Below are 22346 nucleotides of genomic sequence, written 5' to 3' on the forward strand. Positions count from 1 at the left end.
GGAGGGGGACAAGGGGTGAGGAGGGCAGCACCTGGAGCTCTGCTACCCAGGCTCGGGTGGGCAGACAGCCCCAGATGTCAGCATCTGGGAGCCTACGCTGCCCCCCACTCCGCGCCGGCCGGAGGGTGGGGCCCAGGCATTCCTGTGGTTGGGAGCCAAGGCTGGAGGCCAATGGGGCCGCGGCAGCTGCTGACGCCACCGCCGACGCGGCAAGGCCCCTCCACACCCATCCTCCCCTCCCTCCTCCTCCCACCCGCCGAGAGAGCCGGTGGGGGCTGAGGGCAGCTGCGGGGAGGGCAGACTGGGGGCCACGGAGGCCAGGGCTGGCACAGTGGTCAGTGGGGGTTAGCTGGGGGCGGGGGGAGGGCGGAGGCGGGCCGGGATGCTGCCGCCACTGCCTTGATGTGGGGAGCCCCGGGAGCCGGCAGGATGGCAGGAGGGAGAGGTATGTGAGTGTCCCTGGTCCCGTGTGTGTGAGTCCGAAGGGGGCTGAGTGTGCAGGGTGTGGTTTAGCTCATCTTCATCACATGATGTGTGTGCCTGGGACTGGAGATGTAGTTATTTGTGTGTGTGTGTGTCTCATTGTGTTTTGCTATGTGTGTGTGAGTGTGTCTCAGGGTGTGTATTTTCCTGTGTCTCCTTGTGGGTGGGGTGGGGTGTGTGTGTGTGTGTGTGTGTCTGTTTGGTTTCATCATCCCACCTTTTGATGCTTCTCCCTGAGATGGGCCCCTGGGAGCCCATAAAGGCCAGGCTGGGCCAGGGCCACAAGGCCGCTGTCCCTGGGGGCCACCTCCTTTTTTGGCCGGGCCTGGGCACCGGCCCTGTCACTCCTCAGCAATGCAGCGTCAGCCTCAGCTCCCAGAGCCAAATTCCAGGCCTGGGTGGCAGAAGGTGGCCCAAGGCCCCTCGGCCAATCTGTCCCCTCCCCAAAGCCTGGCCCAGAGGGAGCAGGAGGTAGACAAGTTCCTTCTTACCCCAGTGGCCCAGGAGCCAGGCCCCTGGCTCCCCATCCAAGGGAAGCAGGGACAGCTGGGCTCTCCCAGCCCCCACTCATCCCCAGCCCACCCCACCCTGGACACACCCCTTAGCCAGCTTCCTTCCCTGTCATCTGCCACCTTGACTGGTCTCTGGTGGAGTTTCCCAGCTCTGCCTGAGGGCCTGTGGGTACCCTTGGACGTGAGGAAGCAGGGAGGTGGCTGAGGCCAGCATGGGGGCAGGATCCCAGAAAACAGATGTTGGAATGTTTGTGGCTAAAGGCAGTCCTTGTCGTAAGTCTTAGAGAAATCCTGGCTCTCTCTTGAGTGAGTGTGTGTGAGTGTGACTCTCAGAGGCCTCTTATGTCTTTGTCCTCCCCCGTCTCTCTGGAGTGTGCCCTCCCACCCCACCCACTCAGGGCTCCGCCTGCTTGGTCCTCTCCTTCAGTCCCCTTCTCTGGGGGCCTTGATTTCCCAGGCCTGCTGTAACATTGCCCTCTGGGGCCTGTTTGGCCCTGCTCACCTGCCTTGTGTCCCCGACCAGGCCTACTCCCAGGACGCCTACCTGAAGGGGAACGAGCCGTATTCCGGAGAGGCCCGGAGCATCCCAGAGCCACCCCCACTCTGCTACCCCCGGAAGACCTACGCCCCGCCAGCCCGGGTCTCCACCTGGGCCACTATGGTGCCTGAGCCCCTCTCAGCGCTACCCAGTGACCCCCGGAGTCCCGCTGCCTGGAGCGACCCGGGGCCCCGAGTCCCATCAGCCACCCGCACCCATCCGGACAACCCTTCCTTGGGGATGAGCCAGCCCCGCCCCAGCCCTGGTGCCTTCCCCCGCCTTCCTGCGGAGTCCCGGACGCCCCGTGCCTTCCCGGAGCCTGGCAGCCGGGTACCCCCCAGCAGACTGGAGTGCCAACAGGCCTTGTCACAGTGGCTGTCGAACCAGGTACCCCGCAGGGCGGGGGAGAGACGGTGCCCCACCATGCCCCCCCGGGCCCGCAGTGCCTCCCAGGACCGTTTGGAGGACGTGACTGCCCACCGCCCATGGCCCTGCTCCACCTCCCAGGGTGCCTTGAGCCAGCTAGGCCAGGAGGGCTGGCACCGAGCTCGCTCAGACGACTACCTGAGCCGGGCCACCCGCTCAGCTGAGGCGCTGGGGCCAGGGGCCCTGGTGTCACCCCGCTTCGAGCGCTGTGGCTGGGCTTCCCAGCGTCCGTCTGCCCGCACACCTGCCTGCCCACCGAGGGACCTGCCCGGGCCCCAGGCCCCAGCCCCAACTGGCCTGCAGGGCCTGGACGACATTGGGTACATCGGGTACCGGAGCTACAGCCCATCATTCCAGCGCCGGACTGGCCTCCTGCACGCACTCTCCTTCCGGGACTCACCCTTTGGGGGGCTGCCCACCTTCAACTTGGCCCAGTCCCCTGCACCATTCCCACCGGAAGCCTCCGAACCACCCAGGGTTGTCCGACCAGAACCCAGCACTCGGGCCCTGGAGCCTCCCGCTGAGGATCGCCGTGACGAGGTGGTCCTGAGGCAGAAGCCTCCAACGGGCCGCAAGGTCCAGCTGCCCCCTGCAAGACAGATGAACCTTGGGTTTGGGGAAGAGTCCCCAGAGCCAGAGGCCAGTGGGCGAGGGGAACGCCTGGGCAGGAAGGTGGCCCCTTTGACTACTACTGAAGACTCTCTGGCTTCCATTCCCTTCATCGGTGAGTGATGGTGCAGGTGGCTATCTCGGTAGACTTGGTCGTCTGTGCCCTGTCGTACTCCACCCACCTGTCACTGTGAGCAAAACTCTGGGTTGGGTGCTGATGGGATCAACCTGTTTCTCTGTCCGTCTATCCATCTGTCCATTCATCTACCCATCCATCCATTCATCCCCCCATCCATCCATCCCCCCATCCATCTATCCATCCATCCCCCCATCCATCCATCCATCCATCCATCCATCCATCCCTTCATCCTTCTGTCCTCTCTTCCATTCTTCCACCATCCTTCCTACCATTCATTTACCCTTCCAGCTATCTTCTCGTCCCCCTTCCTTCCTTCCTTCCTTCCTTCCTTCCTTCCTGTCCTCTCTCTTTCTCCTGGCTCCTTTCCTTCCTCCCTCCATACTTTCTTCCATCCATCTACTCATGCATCTATTCTTCTACCCTCTTTCCCTCCCTTCCCCCCTCACTCTTTCCTTTGTTGGTTTCTTCCTTCCTTCCTTGCGTTTTTCCATTATTCTTTCCTTTCACCCTTTCTTTCACCCTTCCATTATTTCTTTCCTTTGTTCCTTTCACTCTTTGTTCCTTCCATCCACCCTCCATCCAACAGATATCTGTGTTAGCCACTGTGCTGGGCTCTCTGCTCTCCTGGAGTGTATGGTCCAATAGGGGGATGGATGATCAGGCAAGAACAATCCCGTGGAATGGGTGTGTGATGAGAGTACAGGGATCTCTAGGAGACAGAGAAGGGCTATACAGCCTAGACTGGAGGGCATGGTGGCCAAGGAGAGAATCTTGGAGAAAGATTTCGGCTAAGATTTGAAGGAGTTAGTCAGGGGAAGAATGTTCAGGGAGAGAGAATAGAATATGCAAAGTCTCTGAAGTGCAAGAGGCAGGATGCCCTTCCAGGTCTTTGGGACAGATCCAGAGGGGTCTTGTCAGTTGCTGGGGAGTTTGGACTTTATCCTGAGAGCAGAGGGAATACTGAAGACTTGCTGTCTTTAGAACAGATGTTGGATAAGGGAGAGGTGAGCGAGTGGAGAGGTTGAGTGATACCCAGATTTCTGGGTATCACTAGCCAGAGGGTGGTGCCTCACCTCCATATTGGGAATGGGAGGGAGTGGGGCAGGAAAAGGTTTAGGGTTTGCTGAATAAGAAGCACCCAGGAGGGAGCAGGATGGGCTGGGCTGGGTCTAGGGCTTGGGAGAAAGACCAGGATGCAAGATCATGGGACTGGGAGCCAGGAGCTGAGAGGTGGTACCTGGAACTGAGAGTGGTGAGCTTGCCCTAGGGAAGCCATGGGAGTGAAGAAGAGGCCTGGGCTAGGGAGCGGAGGCACAGCCCTGGCCGCACCCAGCCAGCCTTCAGTCTGAGAGGGCAGACACAGCCTTTTTTCTTAGTAAGCTCTCAGTCTGACAGGGGAGGTAAGGTCTAGTTTCAGGGTACTCCCAGTCTGAGAGGGAGACATGGCACCCATCCTCAAGGAGCCCCCAACTGATGGGGGAGATGCTCTGTCCTCAAGAAGCTCCCAGTCTGGTGGGGGAAACATAGTCCTTGCCTTCAGAAGGATGGAGGAGACAAAATCCATGCCCTGAGAGAGCTTTCAGTGTTTGGGGGGAGACACAGGCCTTGCCCTCAGGAGCCAGGTCTAAGGAGGGTGGCTCAACCCCACTCCTGCGTGCTGGGTGCCCTGAGTATGATGGGGGAGGCCGGGGCTGAGCCTCCACGACCACAGTCTGGTGGGTCGATCACCCTTGGCAGTGGGCATGTTGCCAGCAGGGCCCCGGAGAGCTTGCGGGGCCTTGGGGATGTGGTCTGGGTCCGGAGGTGAGGCTGAGGGTCGGGGAAGGCAGGTTCAGCCTTCTGCTGCCTTCACCCACCACCCTCTGCTTGTGCAGATGAGCCCACCAGCCCCAGCATTGACCTCCAAGCCAAGCATGTCCCTGCTTCTGCTGTGGTCTCCAGCGCCATGAACTCGGCCCCCGTCCTGGGCACCAGCCCGTCCTCCCCAACCTTCACCTTTGCCCTTGGCCGCCATCATTACTCCCAGGACTGCAGTGAGTGCTCCCCGCACCCCCAGCCCTACCTGCTCCCTTGCTGCCCGGTCCCTAGGGGTCTTATTGGGCCTGCTGCTTGATGTCTGGCCACTTTCAACTGGCTTCTGCTCCTCCTGGAGCACCATGGGGAGAGTCAGCTCCTGGCCTTGCCCGGACAGGAGGGTTTGGGAAAGCCCGCACCCTGCTGCCTTGCTGAGCCTGGGGCCCAATGTGGGTGGTTTGCAGGCAGCATCAAGGCCGGCCGGCGCTCCTCCTACTTGCTGGCCATCACCACGGAACGCTCCAAGTCCTGCGACGATGGGCTCAACACCTTCCGGGACGAGGGCAGGGCTCTGCGGTAAGGCCTTGTCTGCACTGGGGGAGGGGCTGTCACAACCACCTTGGGCGGCCGCTCCCTCAGTTCTGGGGGGGGCTTTTGGCCCCGGGGCCCTCTACAGACCGGGCAGAGTGCTCCCTCCCTGGAAGGCCTCTGAGCCTTGGGGCCTGCGGAGAGGTCCAGGCTGTGCTTCCCACATCCCTCACCCTCGGTCCTCGCTCCCTAGGCGCCTGCCAAACCGAGTCCCCAGCCTACGGATGCTCCGAAGCTTCTTCACTGATGGGGTGAGTGGGAAGTGTGTGCTAGTGAGGGTGTTGGAGGGCTGTGGGGGGCCCAGCCTTGGCAGAGGGTTCCGGGCCTGGGGCTTCTGTGATCCGAAAGGAGCTACTCCAGCTCCTGTCTCCCCGTTCCTCCCTGCACCCCCTCACCCTTGTGTCAGCCACGTGACCCACCCTCTCCCGTGGGCTCTGTCATCACTTAACTCCCACCCGAGGCCTTTGTGCTTGTTCTCCCTCCATCTAGAATGCCCTCCCAGAGCCACATGACCCACTTTTTACTTTCTTCAGGTCGTTTTAGGACCTCCTGGAAATTTCAGCCCTCACTCCTGGCATTTCACGCCTCCCTTCTCCACTTCGTGTTTTTCTCACGTTAGACAATGAATGATCTCTCTCCTTCCTTGCCTGTCGCCCCCGCTAGAACGTAAGCCCTGAGGGCGGGGAGTTCATTTGCTTGATCCCTAGGGTACCCAAAACAGCGCCTGCACAGGGCGGCACTTGGCCAGTATTTGCATGGTGTCTTCAGGGCACAGGGGGGATGTAGGGTTGACAGTGATGGAGAGGCTAGAGTTTCCAGCCTCAGGACCTGGGGAGACATAGGGTCGGTTCTGAAATGGCCTTACTCTTTTTGGTTATGGACCGACTGGAAAAGCCATCTTGATTTCAAACCCTTCATATCTTGGGTTCATTTAACACCTTGAATGATATTGTCACCTGGCTTATTCTTTATCACTTCCTCTGCTTACTTAACTCTCCCTTGACATGTCCCCTCTGTTGCTGGAGTCCTGTTGACACTATCACTTCCTCTGTTTAACTCCTTATGGACATGAATACCTGCTCCACTAACTCGGTCTTTGTTGATGTTTCCACTTCCACTGTTTATTTAACTTCGTGTTGACATAATCATTTCCTCTGTTTCCTTAATTCCTTTAAGTCTATAAAGTTAAGGGAGGTTCCAGATTGGCGTTTCTAGCGTGGCGAGGCATGCGGTCTGCAGGTCATAGCCTTTCCTCCTTTCTGGCTTCCCCATCACATATGTCTCATGTTCTCAACACAAGTGATTCAGAGAGGGCAAGCAAGGCCTATGAGGCCACATAGCACAGCGGAGCCTCACCAGGCCTGTGTGGCTGTGAGTGGTCCATGGGGTTCCTGAGATGCTGACACTGTGGCAGCCACCCTAAATTGCCCTCTGTTGTCTCACTGCAGTCCTTGGATAGCTGGGGCACTTCCGAAGATGCTGACGCCCCTTCTAAGCGACACTCAACCTCTGACCTCTCGGACTCAGCCTTCAGTGATATCAGGAGAGAAGGCTGGTTGTATTATAAGCAGGTCCTCACCAAGAAGGGGAAGGTAAGATGGCTGGAGGAATGGGATGGAGGTGGATGGAAGCTGCCTCCAGCAGGCCTCTCCAGTTTCTACACTCACCCCACAGCCTCTAGAGCCACAGAGAACCAGCTGACGCTGTAGCATGAGGAGTAGAGGTTAGATGCTAGGAAGAACTTCCTAGGGGACCTAAAGAACTCATGAAAAAGAGGTTAACCAGAGAGGTGGTCTTTGCTGTGGGATAGATCTGATGAAGTTGTGCTTGGAATTCTGACAAAACCATCCCACAGTGATCCTTGGTTGACAGATCACCCCCAAAATGGCCACAGGGCCTCATGCAAATTGAGGTAGCAAGGTCAGGGGAGGGGAGCTGAGGCCCAAAAAGAAAGCAGAGGTCAGCCTTTTCAGGGCCAGCAAAGGTTTTAGTCTTTACCCTAAGGGCAGCAGAAAGCCCCTGGGGCCTCTCTCAGGAGGGAGTTACAGCTTTAAAATACCCAGTTGGCTTCCTGGGCAGTGAATTAGAGGGGGGCCAAACTGGAGGCAAGAAGACCAGTTAAGAGCCACTGCAGAGACCCAGGTGAGCGATGAAGGGGGCTTGGGTCTGGGGGGCAGCGTGGGGGGGATGAGCAGGATCTCAAGGGGAGAATGCGAGGCTCCCGGGTCCATGGAGTGTGAGCCTCCAGTTCCAGGCCAGCGCCATGGCTGAGGAAGGGGGAGGAGAGGCAGCCCCACTGCCGTCCCTCCAGGCAGCCCTGGCAAAGCTGAGCAGACCGGTACGCATAAACCTGGGCTTGGCTCTGGACTGGGGGAGCCTGGTGACTCACCTGCCTATGACTCAGTTTCCTCGTCTGTAAATGGAGCTAATAATAGTCCCTGGCTTGACCGCCTGCTGCTGAGGATTCAATGAGATGATCTAAGGGTTTACCCAGCACCTGTCTTGGGGGAGCTGCTATTCTTCTGCTTACTGCTGTTAGCTGAATTTTCCACCCTGCCTTCTAGGGGTCTTGGACCTGGGAGAACATAAGCTTTGAGGTCAGACAGACTTGGAGCCCCTGCCCAGCCACTTATCAAGCGTCTGGCTTTGGGCAACCCCCTTAACTGCTGAGCCTCGCTTTTCTGATCTGTCAGATGGGGACAGTGTTCTACTCCGAGGGCCGGTATGAGGCGAAGTGAGATGTGCGGTCCAGGCAGTGCTGGTACTCCTCCGTGCCCTCAGCCAGTCCGCAGACAAGGACGAAGGGCCCACTCTGCTCTGGTTTTTGGTTGAGGGTCTGGGGATTTAGTGGTGGGGAGCCAGGCCAGTCCTGCCCTGCTGGGGCTCGTGATGAGCAGAGAAACACATGTTGTATGACAGTTACCAGCCCATGACTGTTATGATGGGGGGTGAGGGCACAGCACAGGGTAGGTGACCCTAACCTCAGCAGGGCAGGAGAGGGCATCTCGAAGGCTGAGACATGAAGGGTGTGTGGGAATCCACAAGAGAGGGAGGGAAAGGAGGGGTCTGACGGGGGGATGCCCTCCTGTACAGTTTGGGAGAAAGGTGGGGAGGGGTGCTGGGAGGCTGGGAGCCAGAGCAGGAGATGGAAGCCAAGGTGGGGAGTCGGGCGCCTGCCGCCGCATGCCGGGCATTGTTGCTCAGGGCAAGTGTTGCAGGGTTTAAATGGGGGTGGGAGGTGCGTGACCGAGGAGGCCAGTGTTCCATCGGGGACAGCAGGAGTCAACGCCACTGCTGTTGTCCAGGTGAGCGAGGGTGGGGGCCCTGACCAAGGTCGTGGCGTGGGGACAATTTAGAGAGATTCAAAGAGAAGGAAGGCCTGGGCTTGCTGATGGCTGCGAGATGAGTGAGGATGGAGGAGGTGACGCTGGTTCCTGGGGCTTGGGCTGTGGGGGTGATGGGTGGTGGGACCCTCCCCTGAGCCACAGGGCACTGAGGAGGAGGTTTGGCGAGAGGAAGCCAAGAGGTTTCTTCGGGGTCCCATGGAGTCTGAGGGCCCTGGGACATACCCTGGTGGAGGCGTCCTAGGGACAGAGGGCATTTGTCCATCAGGGTACACGGACACCTGCAGCCACCGGGGTGTGAGCACCTAGGGAGAAGGCAAGAGACCAGCTGCGCCTTGAGAGAATGTGGGGGACGGAGGCCAAGGAGGAGAGCCAGCAAGGTGGCAGTAAACCAGGAGGGGCGCCCTAGGAGGGGCAGCAGGGGCCAGCTGTGTGAGTGGAGGAAGGGGAGCCAGGCATGCACAAACCTTCCAGTGCCACATTTGAGCCACTCTGAGGCCTGTGAGAACTGCTGGCTCCCTCCCACCTGCCAGGTAGCCTGTCCCCCAGCTCTGGGTGGCCCCTGGCAGCCCAGCTGCAATGTCTCCTGGGCAGGGAGAGGAGCCGGCCCCTTGCTGCTCACGGATCAGCTCTGGAGGACAGGGGCTTCCACTCCCACTCCGGTCAAAACCCGATTTCACTTGTTCCCTTGGTGCCATGCCCTGGTAGTTAGGAGAGGCGCCGGCCAGCCAGCTTCACGCCCTTGGTCTGTCTGGGGTCCTGATGGTCTGTCTGGGTTCCTGATTGCCAGCCAGATGTCTGTTGCAGCAAGTCCAGCCTGTCCTGCCCACCCCCCAACCGCTCAGCCTCTTTCAGAGACCGTTGATTGTCTCTGGAGGAGACAATCCTCCAGAGGGGGGGGTGGGTGTGTGTGATACGTCCCTGCAGCCACAGACCTGCCATTTGAGCTGATGCAAGCTTGGAGACCAGCCAGTTCACCTCTCGTTTTACCAACAGGGAACACTGATGCCAGGGGAGGGGGCTTGACATGTCCAAGGTCACCTAGCTGGTTCAGTCTCAAAGGGGCACCCTTGTCACCACCTCAGTCTGACACTAAGCTTCTCCTCGAGGGCCCTGCTGTCTCCTGCTCTGAATGTCCCTGCCCGAGGCCAGCAGGGCTGTGGTGGTGGGTGGGGCTCACGGCAGACACGGCTGTGTTCACCTCTAGCCATGGAGCATCCTCGTCTCCTTTGCTCTGAGGGCAGAGGCTCGTGCTGGGTGTGGAGTAGGAGGTGGGCCACTAGCCGGAGGAAGGGAGCCCTTGGTCTGATGGGGGTGATGGAGCCCCTGCCCTCGGGGTGCTCCGAGGATGGTTAATTCATTTATTCAGTAAATACTGCCAAGCACTTACCCTGTGCCAGTGTGGCTCTAGGCCCTGGAATATGGAAGTGAGAGGACAGACAAGCTGCCTGCCCCCCCGGAGCTTACCATCAGCACTCAGGGAAAGTGAACAGCTGAGGTGATGGCCTTTAAGTTGGGAGGAAGAGCGGAGCTGCCTTTACAGAAAAAAAAAATAGAGAAGGCCTCTCGGAGGAGCTGATGTTGGTGACATTTGAGCTCAGACCTGAAGGGCCAGGGGGCATCCACACGAAGAAGGGAGAGAAGGGGCTCTGGGCAGAAGGAACAGCAAGTGCAAAGGCCCAGAGAAAGGCAAGGCTTGGCTTGTTCCCCGGAGAAGTTCCCTGTGGCTTGAGATAGTGAGGAAGAAGGAGGCGGGAAAGAGGCAGGGACCAGATCACAAAGAGCTTAGATTCGATTCCAGGGCCATGGGAACCCATGAGGGGTGCTCAGCAGGGGAGAGACAGGATCTCGTCTACATTTTTAAGTGATGGCTGCAGCTGCCAGGTGGAGAATGGGTCCCAGGAGGTGACAGTGGAGACTGGGAAGGTTTGTGCAGTTGTCCAGGCAAGAGGTGTCGATGGTGTGGACGAGGTGGTAGCAGGAGAGATGGAGACGGGTGATATTTTGGAAGCAGAACAGTCGTGGTTTCCTAGTGGGTTGGATGTCGAGGGGGAGGATAAGGGAAGAGTTCAAGGGCAAATCCCAGGTTTCTGGGCAACTGGGTAGATTTACTGAGCTGGAAAAGGTGGGGGTGGGGGGTTTGATGGTGAAAGTCAGGTGGCCCACAGTGAGCAAGTAGCGTGGGAAGTGCCCGTGGGACATGCTAGTGGAGACCCTGAGCAGGCAGTGGGGTGCAGGACTGTGACTCGGGGGAGATGCTGGGCCGAGCACATTTAGGGATCATTGTCAGCAGACAGACGGGATTGGAAGCCTTGGGCATGGATGACGCCATGGCGGGGGCATGCAGGGAGAGGGGGACCCAGGACAAAGTTCTGGAACTCTGTCTCCTTCAGGGCAGGGTCTCAGCCTCAGGTCTACGGACATTTTGGGCCAGATGATTCTGTTGTGGGGGCTGTCCTGGGCATTGGGGCATGTTTAACATCATGCTTGGCTTCTACCCACTGGATGCCATAGCCCTTCCCCAGGTGTGACAACGGAAATGTCTCCAGACAAATGTCCTCTGGGGGCGAGTCACCTGGTTGAGAACCACTGGTGTAGAGGATGTCGGGGAGAGAGAAACCAGTGGAGGACACTGAGAAGGAGCTAGTGGAATTAGGAGGAAAACCAGGGACCGTGGGGTCCCTGATGCCAAGAAAGGGTTTGGAGAGGGAAGGAGCGGCCAGCTGGGTCAGATGCCACTGAGAAGTTAAGAAAAGGGCTGAGAAGGGCCAAGAAGCCACTACTGGCGTTGGCAACATGGAGGGCCTGGGTGACCTTGTGAGAGATTTCCAGGGAGGGGGATACTGAGTGGAGTCTTGAGTGAGAGGCACAGAGGTGGGGAGAGCAAGTGTTCTGACAACTCTTGACCAGTTTTGCTGTGAAGGGGGAGCAATATGTGGACTAAATGGCTTTACGAGGATTTTAGAAGGTGGGTCACGCTGGTTGGGGGGCCTGATTGCCCTCCCAGAGTCCTGCTGGTTCTCTGGGGCATTGCCAACGCCAGATGAGTGTCGATGCTAGCTAGTATTTAAAGAGAAGGTTGGGGGCCGGCCCGTGGCTTAGCGGTTAAGTGCTTGCACTCCGCTGCTGGTGGCTCGGGTTCCGATCCTGAGCGCGCACTGATGCACCGCTTCTCCAGCCATGCTGAGGCCGCGTCCCACATACAGCAACTAGAAGGATGTGCAGCTGTGACATACAACTATCTACTGGGGCTTTGGGGGAAAAAATTAAATAAAAAAAAAAATAAATAAAGAGAAGGTTGGGATGGGCCGGCCCTGTGGCTTGGTGGTTAAGTGTGCGCGCTGCGATGCTGGTGGCCCGGGTTCGGATCCCCGGTGCGCATCGAGGCACCACTTCTCCGTTCATCCTGAGGCCGAGTCCCACATACAGCAACTAGAAGGATGTGCAGCTACGACACACAACTATCCACTGGGGCTTTGGGGGGAAAAATAAAATAAATAAAATCTTTAAAAAAAAAAAAAAAAAAAGAGAAGGTTGGGGACCCTCTGGGGGGACTGAGAAACATGGATAGGGGTGTCCAGGCAGGCGAGGGGCTGAGAGAGCTGGGGGACTGTTGGCAGGAGGCTGCCCCAGGTCCCGGCAGGGGTGGAGCAAGGGGGCTCCTGGTGGGCCGTGGGGTGGGGGTCCCCACTGCTGTCCACTGTCTGCAGCTTCTAGGGCCCGCTAGGGCTCTGGGGGCGGGGAGGGCAGGCCTGGCCTCTCACACCCTCCCCCTCCGTCTCTCCCCCTCCCGTGTCTCCCTGCAGAAAGCGGGCGGCGGCCTGCGCCAGTGGAAGCGGGTGTACGCCGCGCTGCGGGCGCGCTCGCTCTCGCTGAGCAAGGAGCGGCGGGAGCCCGGGCCGGCGGCGGCGGGGGCGGCGGCGGCCGTCGCAGGTGAGGACGAGGCGGCGCCCGTCTGCATCGGCTCCTGCCTGGTGGACATCTCCTACAGCGAGACCAAGAGGAGGCACGTGTTCCGGCTGACCACCGCTGACTTCTGTGAATATCTCTTTCAGGCTGAGGACCGGGATGACATGCTGGGCTGGATCAGAGCGATCCGAGAGAACAGCAGGGCCGAGGGCGAGGTGAGGGCCCCGCCCAGCCCCAGCCGGGCGAGGAGGGCAGGGCGGGCCCAGGGCCACCTCTCACTTGCCGGGACCTCCTTCCCCGCCCTGAGCCTCAGTGCCCGCTTCTGTCACATGGGCTAACAGGAGTACACCTTGCACACCCCCACCTAGGGTTTGGTGTGAAGAAAAGATGCACGGACAGTGGCTCACAGAGCACCTGGCGTCCTTAGTGTACCATGACTGGCAGTAAAAATAATAGCTGTAGGAATGAGAGTAATTGTTATTATTATCGTTATGACTGCCTTGGGCATGCTCTGGCACAGAGGTCAGCCCCAGGCCAACCTCAGCTTCTTGCTGGAGGTGGGGGGGGGGGTCTCATTACAGAATGAGGTGCCCCTGTGCCAAAACTGTGGCTGGCCCTTCTGACAGGGCTGGCCTGTCTGCGGGGCACCCACACGCTGACCTTGGCAGGAGGCCAAGAGGATTGGCCTTTGGCGGCAGGCGGCTCGGGTTGAGCCAAGGGCTTTGGAAGGCACTTTGGGAGAATTTGTGAAGTGGCGCCCCCTCCTGGGAAGCTGCAGCTACGCACCAGGGGCCTCGGCTGGGGTTTCTTCCTGTGGTCAGCCGCTCTGCCAGGTGCCGGCACAAAGGTGCCTCAACACACCTGCGCAAAGTTATGTGGGGTCCTAGGCTTGCGGGCTGATCTCTGCCAAAAGGACAGTGGGCCTGGGCCCTCCTCGTCCAGGCCATACACCCACTCTGGCTGTGGGGAGAGGGTCCCAGTGCACAGCCTCTGGGCCACAGACCCTCTCGCGGAGGACACATCCTCTCGCTGAACCCGGCTCTGTCCTCCCAAGACATTGTCTTTCCTCACTACAGGGAGGAAAGTACCTGGAATCTGGGGCCCCTGCTCTAGGGGGCCTGGCTGGGCTGTCCCCAACAGGGCACAGTCAAGAGGTCCCAAGTCATCTTCATTATCGCAATAGCTGTGCCTCATGGGGCACCCCCTCTGTGCCTTGCCAGGACTGTCATGAGTGCTACGTGCATAATTCTGCACCCCAATCCTGAGGTTGCCACATTATCTCCGCATGTTACTGCTGAGGGGACTGAGGCTCACAGAGGCTAAGTGGATTACCCAAGGTCACACAGCTGGTGAGGGGGTGCTCTGGAGTCCAGCCCTGGTCTTTCTCGCTCCAGGGTCTGTGCCCTCCAGCTGGCTGATGGAGGAGAGGGGAGGCGAGGCTGAGGCAGGGGCCAGGGATGAGCCTTGGGTGGGCTGACTGTGGGCACTGATGGGGTCTGCTTTCTCTTCCCCTTCCTCCAGGACCCCGGCTGTGCCAACCAAGCTCTGATCAGCAAGAAGCTTAATGATTACCGCAAAGTGAGGTGAGGCCCAGGCCTTGTGGAGCAGTCCTGGCCATGGGGTAGGGGGACTCCAGGCAGAGGGCATCCTCCAGGCCTGAGGGCAGCCCCCAAGTTGCCCTCTGCTGGGGGCAGGGAGGGCAGCAAGGGCATTGAGGCCCCCAGTCCCCAGAAGGGCGTGGAGGGATTGCCCAGGGATGAAGGGGAGGTCCGAAGTGGTGAGAGGCCAGGGCAGGTGGCATCCTGGGTCCGCCTGATGAAGACCTCTCTCCCCCTTTTCCTACACAGCCATAGCTCTGGGCCCAAAGCTGATTCCTCCCCAAAAGGCTCTCGTGGCCTCGGGGGCCTCAAGTCTGAGTTCCTCAAACAGAGTACGGCTCGCGGCCTCAGGACTCAGGACCAGCCTGCAGGGAGTAAGGGTAGGAAGGTGGCTGCGAAGGGGATGGTGTGCGTGGTGCGTGTGGGAGGGTGGGTGTCAGCCCTGTTGGTCTGCACAGGAGCAGAGGGCGCGTTAGTGTGTGTGTTGGGCTGTGTGTGTGCCTGTGGATGTGTGCCACAGTTATCCTGGTGTGTATACCTGTGGGAGTCTGGGGGCTCTCAGGGTCTCGGGGCTGGAAGGGCCTGGCACCTGATTTCCCTCCATGACATCTCAGCTGTGTGGCCCTCCAGTCTTTGCTTGTGTCCCTTCAGGAGGGGGAGGCTCATCCTCTCTGGAGGCAGCCTTTTCCATCTTCACACACTTTTGGCTGTTAGAAAGTTCTTCCTTTGGTTGTACCAGAATCTGTGGCTCCCACCTCATTGTGTGAGCCCTTGAGGTCATACAGAAGTCCTCACGTTACTCTGAGGCCTCTCTTCTCCCGGGCAAACACCCTCATCCCTTCTGCGTTCTCTCTCAGGATGTAATTTCCCATTGGCCCTCAGCATCCCAGTTCCTTCTCTGATGGAGCCCCCATATGTCCAGGCATGTGTGAATGTGACAGGTCAGTGTGTGTGACCAAGTGTGGTTGCTGCCCGTCCTGGGCCCCCAGCTCACCTTGACTCTCTCTGCCTCCCCCCACCCCAGATGACAGTGCTGCCACCCCTAAAGCCCCCTGGGGCATCAACATCATCAAGAAGAACAAGAAGGCAGCCCCCAGGGCGTTTGGGGTCCGGCTGGAGGAGTGCCAGCCAGCCACAGAGAACCAGGTGGGCCCTGCTGTTCTCCAGAGCAAGCAGGGAGGGGGGAGACCAAGGCACAGAGAGTCAGAGCTGCAAGGGGCTTTGGGACCAGCTCTCCACCTCGTCCTACGGACACAGCTGAGGACACAGCCCAGGGAGGGAGCAGCAGAGCTGAGGCAGAGCCCGAATCCCTGACCCCCAGCCGTACTCTCTCTCAGCCCATGGGGAGGCTTTGGTGTAATTTCTAGTCCCCAGATTGGAGGCAGCGAGGGCCTCTTGTCCCCCCATGGGGTTCCTGGCAGCAGCTCTGGCCTTGTGCTGCCCCCTTCCTGGCCTCCCCACCTCCTCTGGCCCACTGGTGGAAAATGCCGCCCTTGCCTTCCCTAACACCCCTGCCCTGCCTGTGTCCCCAGCGTGTCCCCCTGATTGTGGCTGCATGCTGTCGCATTGTGGAGGCACGGGGCCTGGAGTCCACGGGCATTTACCGGGTGCCGGGCAACAATGCAGTGGTGTCCAGCTTGCAGGAGCAGCTCAACCGCGGGCCCGGTGACATCAACCTGCAGGATGAGGTGGGTGTGGCTGGGGGGTCTGTGGAGGGGGCGCCCAGGTGGCCTGTGTGTCTGTCGTGTTCATTGTACCCTGCGATGTACCCGGCACTGGGCCAGAGCACCAAGATGGGCAAGACGGGACCTGTCCTTGCGGGCTGGTGCTGGGGACGGGCCCACTCCAGCTGAAGCCAAACAGACAGATGTGGTTGTGGCCTGGGGAGCCCGAGGCAGAGGCTCGTGGGCAACAGTTCTCTGGGCCTTGTGGACGAGCAGAGTCCACTAAAAGCCAGTGAAAGCCAGGAAAGGGCATTCCAGGCAGAGGGCATGGCCTGGGCAGGGGCGCAGACTCTGCAGGTGAGCCAGCCGTCAACACCCCTTCTCTCTAAGGGCCGGGCAGTAGATATCGCAGGCTTTGGTTACCACGCGGACTCTAATGCATACCCTCCTCCACCGCCCCTCCTCCTTTTCCTTCACGACCCTTTATTTTTTTTCATTTTGTTTTTTTAAAGATTTTATTTATTTATTTTATTTCCCCCCAAAGCCCCAGTAGATAGTTGTATGTCATAGCTGCACATCCTTCTAGCTGCTGTATGTGGGACGCGGCCTCAGCATGGCCGGAGAAGCGGTGCGTCGGTGCACGGCCGGGATCCGAACCTGGGCCGCCAGCAGCGGAGCGCGAACACTTAACCGATAAGCCACGGGGCCGGCCTTCACAACCCTTTAAAACAGTAAAATTTTACATTTAAAGATGTAAAATTCTTAGCCCAAAGCCTGTACAGAAACAGGCCATTGGCTGGATTTGACCTACCGGCTGTGGTTTGCAGGCCCTGGCTTAGAAGAAGGGGAGTGTATGGTGTTTTCTGGACCGGCCAGCAATTTTGGGTGGCTGCAACGTGGGAAGAGAAGGGGCTGATCAGATGAAATGAGACCAGCTCGTGAGGAGATCTAACAACCACACTTAAGAGATTGCAAGGCTGGCCCTGTGGCTTAGTGGTTAAGTGCGCGCCCTCCACTGCTGGCGGCCCGGGGTTCGGATCCTGGGCGCGCACAGATGCACCACTTCTACGGCCGTGCTGGGGCCGAGTCCCACATACAGCAACTAGAAGAATGTGCAACTATGACATACAACTATCTACTGGGGCTTTGGGGAGATAAATAAATAAATAAAGTTAAAAAAAAAAAAAGCAAAACAATAGGAGATTAAATTATCATATAGCCATCCCTGTAACTAAATACTGTCATCATCAAAATTAAGTGGAAAAAAATTAAAAAAAAGAAAAAGAGATTGCAGCAGGCTATATGTCAGTTCTATCTCAGTAAAGCTGGAAAAAATATCCAATGTTTCAATATGAAAAAAAACAACAGAGTTTGCAGCAGGACCATGGTTCTCAAACTGTGTTTCCCGGGATCCTGAGGTCCCCAGAGGTGCTGTGGGGGGCCAGGGGCAGGTCGGGACCCCCATCCTTGCTTGAACTAGAGTAACCTGCTTCGCTCTGGCTTTTTTATGTCAATTTTTATCATATTGGGTTTTTATGTATGATTCTATTTGATAAAAGGGGCTCTAGTGAAAAAGATGTTTTGGAAAACCACGAATCTGGGCAGCAAAGTCCCATGAGTCACATACTGTGAAGCTGTATGTGATACGTGACGTGACAGTCTTCCTGCCCTTGGGAAGGAAATGGAGAGATAAGCACGTGTGAAACAGTGGACAGAGACAAGGCTGATCTCGCATTGAGGATGAGGATGTGGAAGGAGAGGATGTGGAGGGCTGGGGCAGGTGGTGGGCTTGAGTGTTTGAAGGATGAACAGGAGGGGGCAGGCAGACAGGGAGGCAGTCCAGGCAGGGAATGATGGCATTTTCCAAAATCCCAGAGAAGGGTCTGCGTGTCAGGACAGAGAATGGACCCGCCTCCTGGACTTGGCAGTGGGGAGGTGAGGCCCAGGGCAGTGGACAGAGGGCTTTTAATGGCTTTGCTGAAGCCTTTGACCTTGATCCAATGGACAATAGGGAGCCTTCGATGGTTCTTCAGCTGGGGGGGATGGGGGGTGCATAAAGGAGAGTGGGGTTTGAGAAAGAGTAGTGCTTTAGCTTATGCCTAATGGGTGTGAATGAAGGAGCCCCAGGGTAGGGCATCTAGGGAAGAAATTACTGATATATTGGAAGTGTGAGGGGTCAGGAGGACTCTGGTCCCAGGGGAATAAGGAGGTTAGGAGCAGCTCTGGTGTTGGCTGCATGAGAGAGAGGAGGAGGGGCAGGGAAGAGATAAAAGTTTGAGCTGGGGGCCCAGTGGTCTCTGTCCCTGGCAGAAACTGGGGAGTAGGGCAGGAGAGGGAAGAAGTGTCAGGTCACAGCCCCATTGGATTTGGGGTGATGGTAAGTCACCCACATGGGGGTGATGGCGTATTCAGGCACTAGACCAAGAGTGGACTGGAGAGTGGGTATGGGTCATGCTGGGGTATGGAAGTGCAACGATGGAGGGAGCTGCTGTTGGGGGAGAGGGTGGCCATCAGGAGTGCAAGGGCCAGGCTCTGAGTGGGGCGGGAGAGGGAGCTCAGGTGAGGCTGGGAAGAGGGCAGATCCTTGCACACAGGTGGGGTCAAGGAGGACGGGGCAAGGCTTAGGTTTGGCAGCTGGGAGATGAGAAGAGCCCATGCTGTGGGGCCAGGAGGGAGTGGAGGGAGGTGGGCAGGAGGTGGGAGGGAGGTAAAGGGGTGGGGGTGTGCACTGAAGCACACACCTTTGCTGGAGTGGGGGCATGCTGAGTGTATCGGGGTGTGGTTTTGTCTTAGACAGCAGTTGTGTCATTTGTCGGGGGAGTGCTGGAGTTAAGTGTTTGTGTGCAGGGTGAATCTAACTCCTGTTGAGCCTGTGGGGAGGGTATTGTTTGTGGAATTCTCTGGCATTAAGCTATGGATCCACTGTAAAGAGCACGTATATTGTCGAGTTGTGTGTCTTTGTTGAGGGTATTATGTTGCTTTCTGGGCGTGAGTTCCTCTGAACAGTTCCTACCAATGGTGCAGGGTGATGGTGCCCCCTGGTGGACAGAAGGGACAATGACCCGGCTGTCCTTCACTCTTATATTCAACAACCGTTTATTTAGACCGGGGTTTCTCAACCTTTTGGGGCAGAATAATGTTTGTTGTGGGAGGTTGTCCTGTACACTGGGGGAAGTTTAGCAGCATCCCTGGCCTCCTCTATCCTCTAGGTGCTAGTGGCACCCCCTAGTTGCGAAAACCAAAATGGTTCTGGACGTTGCCGATGTCCCTGGGGGGCAGAATCGCCCTGGTTGAGACCTACTGATTTAGACCATTTAAGTGCCAGGCTCAAGGAGCTGGCTAGGTGATAGGAACACAGCAGGGGATAAGATAAGATCCGTGCCCCTCATGGAGTTTACAAGCCTGCCAGGGAGCTAGGCGGAAAAGGGAAACGAATGTTTACAATAGTGACAAATTGTGCTGAGTGCCATGGAAAAAACGAAGCGGGGCTGTGATACAGATGACAGGGCAGTGGTGATGGTGGCTGCTTTAGCTATGATGGTCAGGGAAGGTCTCTCTGGAGGTAACATTTAGATAGGGTGAGGAGCCGGTCATGTGAGGGGTAGGGGGAAGAGAGTTCTAGTGGAGGCACCGGGCAAGTGCAAAGGGCCTGAGACAGGCAGGCACCAGGTGAACGAGTGCTGTGTCATGGCGAAGGAGAGGGGGTCCGAGGATGACTCTCTGCTAAATGGGGAGCGCTGGGAAGCAGGAGTTGGCACTCATAGGCTCAGTGGAGGTCCAATGGGCAGGTGTGGGGTGGGTTTTGCTTACTTCTATCTCCCACAGTGCCTGGACCAAAGAAGGTACCCCATCCTTTCTGTGGATGGGCAGATGTTGGGGCCCACTGGGTTGGCTGGGGCAGGGAGGGGCTGGAGCCAGGTAGTCGGGGGCTAGGACCTAGCTGGGGACTCTGTTCTGCTGCCACCACCCTGATGAGTCTTCTTAGCCCAGAGATCCCTGGCCTGAGTAGAGGTTGGTGTGTCTGGATCCCAGGGAGGGCCTGGGCTGGGCTGGCCTGGGCTCTAGGCTGGACAAGCGTGGAGGTGTGGGCACCTGGGCTGGGTCTGGCTGGCCCTGGACCTGGGGGATGGAGGTTTGCAGGCATAAGGCTGAGCCTGCACGCGGTCTGACATCTTTGCCCCTTTCCCAGCGCTGGCAAGACCTCAATGTGATCAGCAGCCTGCTCAAGTCCTTCTTCCGAAAGCTCCCTGAGCCTCTTTTCACCGACGGTGAGTAGGGCAGGGGGCGGAAGTGGAGGATGGGAGGAGGAGGGACACCTGTCTGTGCTGCACCCTGACCACTGATTAATTGGATTTGTTGGTTTTACTTTTTGGGTTTTTGTTTTAATACAAAAGAAACACGTGCTTGTAAAAAACTTAGGTAGTACAGACAGGAATAAAGTAATACGAAGGTCCCTGTCAGTCTCCCACCCCCTGTCCCCAGAGGTTTGACTAACAGTTTCTCGGCGTTTATTATGGGCCAAGCACAACTCCCTGCAACAACTCAGTGAGGTAGGTACTATTATCTCCTCTTTACAGAGGAGGAAACTGAGGCACAGAGAGGTTAACTGACTTGCCCAAAGTCACACAGGTTGCAAGTGTCAGAGCCAGGATTCGGGGCCAGCCCCGTGGCTTAGCGGTTAAGTGCGCGCGCTCCACTACTGGTGGCCCAGGTTCGGATCCCAGGTGGGCACCAACGCACTGCTTCTTCAGCCATGCTGAGGCCGAGTCCCACATCCAGCAACTAGAAGGATGTGCAACTATGACATACAACTATCTACTAGGGCTTTGGGGGAAAAAAAAGGAGGATTGGCAATAGATGTTAGCTCAGGGCCGGTCTTCCTCAGCAAAAAGAGGAGGATTAGCATGGATGTTAGCTCAGGGCTGATCTTCCTCACACACACACACACACAAAAAAAAAGAGCTGGGAGTCGGCCCCAGACATCAGGCTCCAGAGCCCAGCTCTTGACCGTTTGCTGAGATGCTTATTAACAATCTGTTGTGTTTCCTTCCAGACCCTTACACACATGACAAAGACACACACACATACGTAGGGTTTGGAGCTGGGTGAGTTCAGTGGTGTGCTGGTACATGTTTAACATCTGGCTCTCAAGGGAAAAAAGCCTTGATTTGTAGTGTTTTCCAGTTTCCATGGTATAAATACTCTCACCATGGCTTATTCCAAGCTCCCGATGTGCTGTCCCCTACGTGGAGTTGGGGAGAGATGAACACAATTGGCTCTCAGGAGCTGCAGCAACCACTAGTTGAGTTGTTCTTAACAAAAGGAGGCTTGTAATTTGGAGATTCATTCGTGTCAGTACAAAGAGCTCTACCTCCTTCTTCGTTTAAATCAACCGCATAGGATTTCATAGCGTGAAGAGACTATAATTTGTCTAATCACTCCCCTATTGATGGATTTTTAGGTTGTCTTTAAATTTTTGCTGTTGCTAAACACATTGCGATGACTTTCCTTAAATGTGTCCCTCACACCTGGATCAGCCCTTAAGGTAGATTTCTAGATGTAGAATTGTTGGGTTCAAGTCCTGGTAAACAATTTTTTTTTTATTGATGTTTTAATAGTTTATAACATTGTGAAATTTTGGGTTGTACATTTTTGTTTGTCCATCACCATATACATGTCTCCCTTCACCCCTTGTGCCCACCCCCTACACCCATTGCCCCTGGTAACCACAATACAGTTTTCTCTGTCCGTGTGTTGGTTTATATTCCACATATGAGTGAGATCATACAGCATTTGTCTTTCTCTTTCTGGCTTATTTCACTTAATACCCTCCAGGCCCATCCATGTTGTTGCCAATGGGACGATTTTGTCTTTCTTTATGGCTGAGTAGTATTCCATGATATATATATATACCACATCTTCTTGATCCAATCATCAGTCGAGGGACACGTGGGTTGGTTCCATGTCTTGGCTATAGTGAATAATGCTGCAATGAACATAGGGGTGCCTAAGCCTCTTTGGATTGTTGATTTCAGGTTCGTTGGATAGATTCCCAGTAGTGGGATAGCTGGATCCTAGGGTATTTCTGTTTTTAATTCTTTGAGGAATCTCCATATTGCTGGTAAACATTTTTGAAAGCTCATGTGAAGTTGCTCTGAGAAGGAGGCCCTAGTTCACACTCCCACTAACGGCATAAGAGTTTGTTCCCACACCCCATCAACACTGGATGTTATTCATATTTTCAACTTTTGCTAATTGGATAGGGGAAATGGCACCTCATTATTGTTTTCATTTTCATTTCCCCCATTTCTAGGGAGATTAACTACCTTTTCATTCGTTTATTGGTCTTTTCTATTCCCTCTGTAATTGCCTGTTCAGACTATGTGCCCATTTTTCTATTGGGTTGTTTGTCTTTTTTTGTATTGATTTGTAAGAGACAAGCTCTTGTATAATATGGTATTAACCTTTGTTACTTTTTGCAAATATTTGCTCTTGGTCTGCCATTTGCCTTTTAACTTTTCAGTATAGAAATTGAAAACAATGATTTTAAGTGCAGTCAAAGCTACTAATCTTTAATGGATTCTGCATCTCATGTTTAGGAAGATCTTATGATTATAAAAGTATTTTCTTATTTTCCCCAATATTTTAATAACTTTTATATTTGGCTCTGTAATGCAGTTAAATTTGTTTGTATACTATGTGAGTTAGAAATGGATTTTTTTTTCCCAACAAGACGGCTAAT

General features: G+C 56.4%; 1 protein-coding gene across 1 annotated transcript in view; it reads left to right on the top strand.

Moving 5' to 3' along the window:
- Nucleotides 1-22346, top strand: part of ARHGAP23 (Rho GTPase activating protein 23) — a 70437-nt gene that overhangs the window by 31371 nt on the left and 16720 nt on the right. Inside the window, 11 exon segments of the mRNA XM_014790610.2 lie at nt 1519-2683; nt 4582-4740; nt 4966-5077; nt 5283-5340; nt 6538-6681; nt 12240-12557; nt 13864-13925; nt 14190-14320; nt 14965-15086; nt 15473-15628; nt 19794-19872. Coding sequence (XP_014646096.2) covers nt 1519-2683; nt 4582-4740; nt 4966-5077; nt 5283-5340; nt 6538-6681; nt 12240-12557; nt 13864-13925; nt 14190-14320; nt 14965-15086; nt 15473-15628; nt 19794-19872 — 2506 coding nt within the window.

The sequence above is a fragment of the Ceratotherium simum genome, chromosome 16 (genome assembly GCF_057802395.1).
Source record: "Ceratotherium simum simum isolate JZ-2026a chromosome 16, ASM5780239v1, whole genome shotgun sequence".
Lineage (NCBI taxonomy): Eukaryota > Metazoa > Chordata > Mammalia > Perissodactyla > Rhinocerotidae > Ceratotherium > Ceratotherium simum.